Source organism: Berghia stephanieae, chromosome 8 (assembly GCF_034508935.2).
Source record: "Berghia stephanieae isolate SIO BIC M18660-M18661 chromosome 8, UCSD_Bste_1.3, whole genome shotgun sequence".
Taxonomy (NCBI): domain Eukaryota; kingdom Metazoa; phylum Mollusca; class Gastropoda; order Nudibranchia; family Aeolidiidae; genus Berghia; species Berghia stephanieae.
In genome coordinates, this window is record NC_088367.1 from 47,100,756 (window position 1) to 47,103,464 (window position 2,709).

General features: G+C 34.8%; 1 protein-coding gene across 2 annotated transcripts in view; it reads left to right on the plus strand.

The window, feature by feature from the left end:
- The first annotated feature begins 268 nt into the window (after positions 1–268).
- Positions 269–2,709, plus strand: part of LOC144978791 (inactive phospholipase C-like protein 1) — a 241,163-nt gene continuing 238,722 nt past the window's right edge. The window contains exon 1 of one of the 2 annotated variants that reach the window (XM_078925284.1): positions 269–846. In XM_078925284.1, the coding sequence (XP_078781410.1) occupies positions 549–846 (298 nt within the window). In that variant the 5' untranslated portion in view covers positions 269–548. The remainder of the gene's footprint in view (positions 847–2,709) is intronic. The other variant, XM_078925285.1, reaches the window with a different exon arrangement.

Sequence of the window (2,709 nt, forward strand, 5' to 3'; positions counted from 1 at the left end):
GAGAGAGAGAGAGAGAGAGAGTGTGTGTGTGTGTGTGAGAGAGAGAGAGAGAGAGGGGGGGAGAATTTACTAGTACAAGAGAGAGAGAGAGAGAGAGAGAGAGAGAGAGAGAGAGAGAGAGAGAGAGAGAGAGAGAGAGAGAGAGAGAGAGAGAGAGAGAGAGAGAGAGAGAGAGTTTGTTTAACATGAAGCAATTTACAAAGATTAGATAGCTTGTCCCCCACCCGCTTCTACTACCATTGATTTATGATTGAAGCTCCCATTCATCACCATTTTCCGTGTTTCCCTGACTGTTGATCAATGGGCGAGTCTATTCCTCACTGCGAGGGGTTGAGGAGCGGGTGCGAAGCAGAAATAGTAAATCTAAAATAATAGTGTATGTTTCAATCGTCAAAGGAGTGTTATACTATAAATATGTCCTGTTGTTTATTATTTTCTATAAATTTTATATTATAATGGGAGTTTTTGATAACGGAAATATTATGACATAAGTAGATTGATTAGGCAAGTCCACTTGCTATAGTTTACTTCTTGGCACTTTCTAAAACATGGCGGACGAGGAGGAAAATACGCCAGAAGTGAGTGCTTCTACTTCGCAAATGGATGAAAAAGATGAAAGTGTGTTTCTGAATGGGAATAATAATGTGCATGCTGATGACGAAGAAGAAGAAGATGACGAGGATTATGATGAAGACGATGGAATATTGTGCTATTCGGATTCTAACGTACCGGATAAAATGTTGCCACGGAGATCGAGTTTGATGAATAAGGATGGCAAAAGACGAGCACGTCGTAAGAAAACGGTGTCTTTTAGCAGCATGCCAAAAGAAAAGAAAATTGCTACAGGTAAGAGAAAAATTATTCCGAATAGCCTTCTTTTTTTGTTATGTCTTTGATTTACATCGAAGTGCATTTTCGGTTCTAGATCTTAGATACCCGTGTTGTTTACATGGATTTCCTTATCATTAGTATTGGAAATCAACAAGTGTCTTTGAAAGTCAGAAAGGTTTGGATTAGGAAGTAAAAGATCGTGCAGCTGTTTTCAGCAATAACACTCAGTTACTGGTATGTAAATCGTTTCTGTATTTGTACCGATAAAATGTAAGGTTTTGATTCTTATTCTAGTTAAAAAGCGTCATAATTGTTCAAGTTCAAGTCACAATACACTGTCTCCATTCATTTGGTGTTATCTTACTTACACTTACACACTTTAATTTTGTATACTGCTACTACTACTACTACTACTACTACTACTACTACTACTACTACTACTACTACTACTACTACTACTACTACTATTACTACTACTACTACTACTATCCAGACTTGTTTTTTTTTACCCCTCTTTATTTTCAAATCGTTAATTTAAATTTCTGTATTTTATATCAATATGATGTATGCATAATTACTGTTGCGTAAGATATTGTATAGCTAAAACTAAAGGATTTTATTTTTAACCTTACTTTAAAGGAGAAAAAAAACAACACTTCCCCATCAGAAAAGAGCAAGAGTCGAAAAAATAAAAAAGATAAAATGTGAAGAATAACACTGGTAGTGGATTAAGTAAGATCAGCCAGTGGTAAGATGTGGGTTTAAACTGTGGAATATCACCATCATTGATTATTGACATTTATTACTTGTCAATTTAATTTCCAAAATCTTTGTGTGGTGGATGGAATTTTAAAAAGAAAATCTTTAATTTATCGATCGTAATTGCTCTGCACTTTTCATTCTCTCATTCTCTCTCTCTCTCTCTCTCTCTCTCTCTCTCTCTCTCTCTCTCTCTCTCTCTCTCTCTCTCTCTCTTTCTCTCTCCCTCTTTGTGTTGTTCTATAAACTGCGACTCTGTATATTATGTCCTCCCCTGTAACATTTTGAATGCGAAGCGTCCCCCTCCGCTGATTTTACTTTTTCTCAAAACTGTTTTTTTATTTAGAGATTAATCAGAGTAGAACTATCCAAATAGAAATTTGAGAGACTGCGTATTCTGATTAAATATAAAAAGGGTTATGGACTATGTGTTTCATTTTTATTCATTTTTATTCATTTTTATTCATTTTTATTCATTTTTATTCATTTTTATTCATTTTTATCTGATCTTGCTCACCTCGTCATAATATTGAAGACGCCTGTCTTGAACAGCACTTTCCTGATTGAATCGAGTATTCTTGTTGATCTGCTTTGCTCTAGTGTTTTCTGTTGTCAAAGATTGTATAGAACCGGATAATATATATATTTTTTTTCTTCTGTAAATGTTTATTCCCATGCGACAGATCTTCGTTGTGAATGAATCGATGAATCTGCTTTTATGAAATTCATTGAAGATGCATTTTCTTCATTCTCAGTACTGTACATTCAATTTTGATCGAATGAAATCATGTTATTGGTACCTGAATACCTTGTCTCAAGTAAGAAGGTCACTTATTCTGTCAATGGAATTTTATTTTCCTGATCCTGTCTTCCATGACTTCATCACTTCATTATTTGAGAGTGCCGTATAAAGTGATTTTAAAAATGAAAACCCAGGCTTTCACATCACAACTGAGGTTTTAAAACTTCAAGTTGATTTTTGTTGTTGTCATCATCAACCATTTTTACAATTTAACAATTCATGACATTTGTGTTTTCCTTGTCCCTTAATAATAGTAATGGGGGTCCCGGTAGCTGAGTTGGTAGAGCACTAGATTCACACGAAAAGATATCAAGATC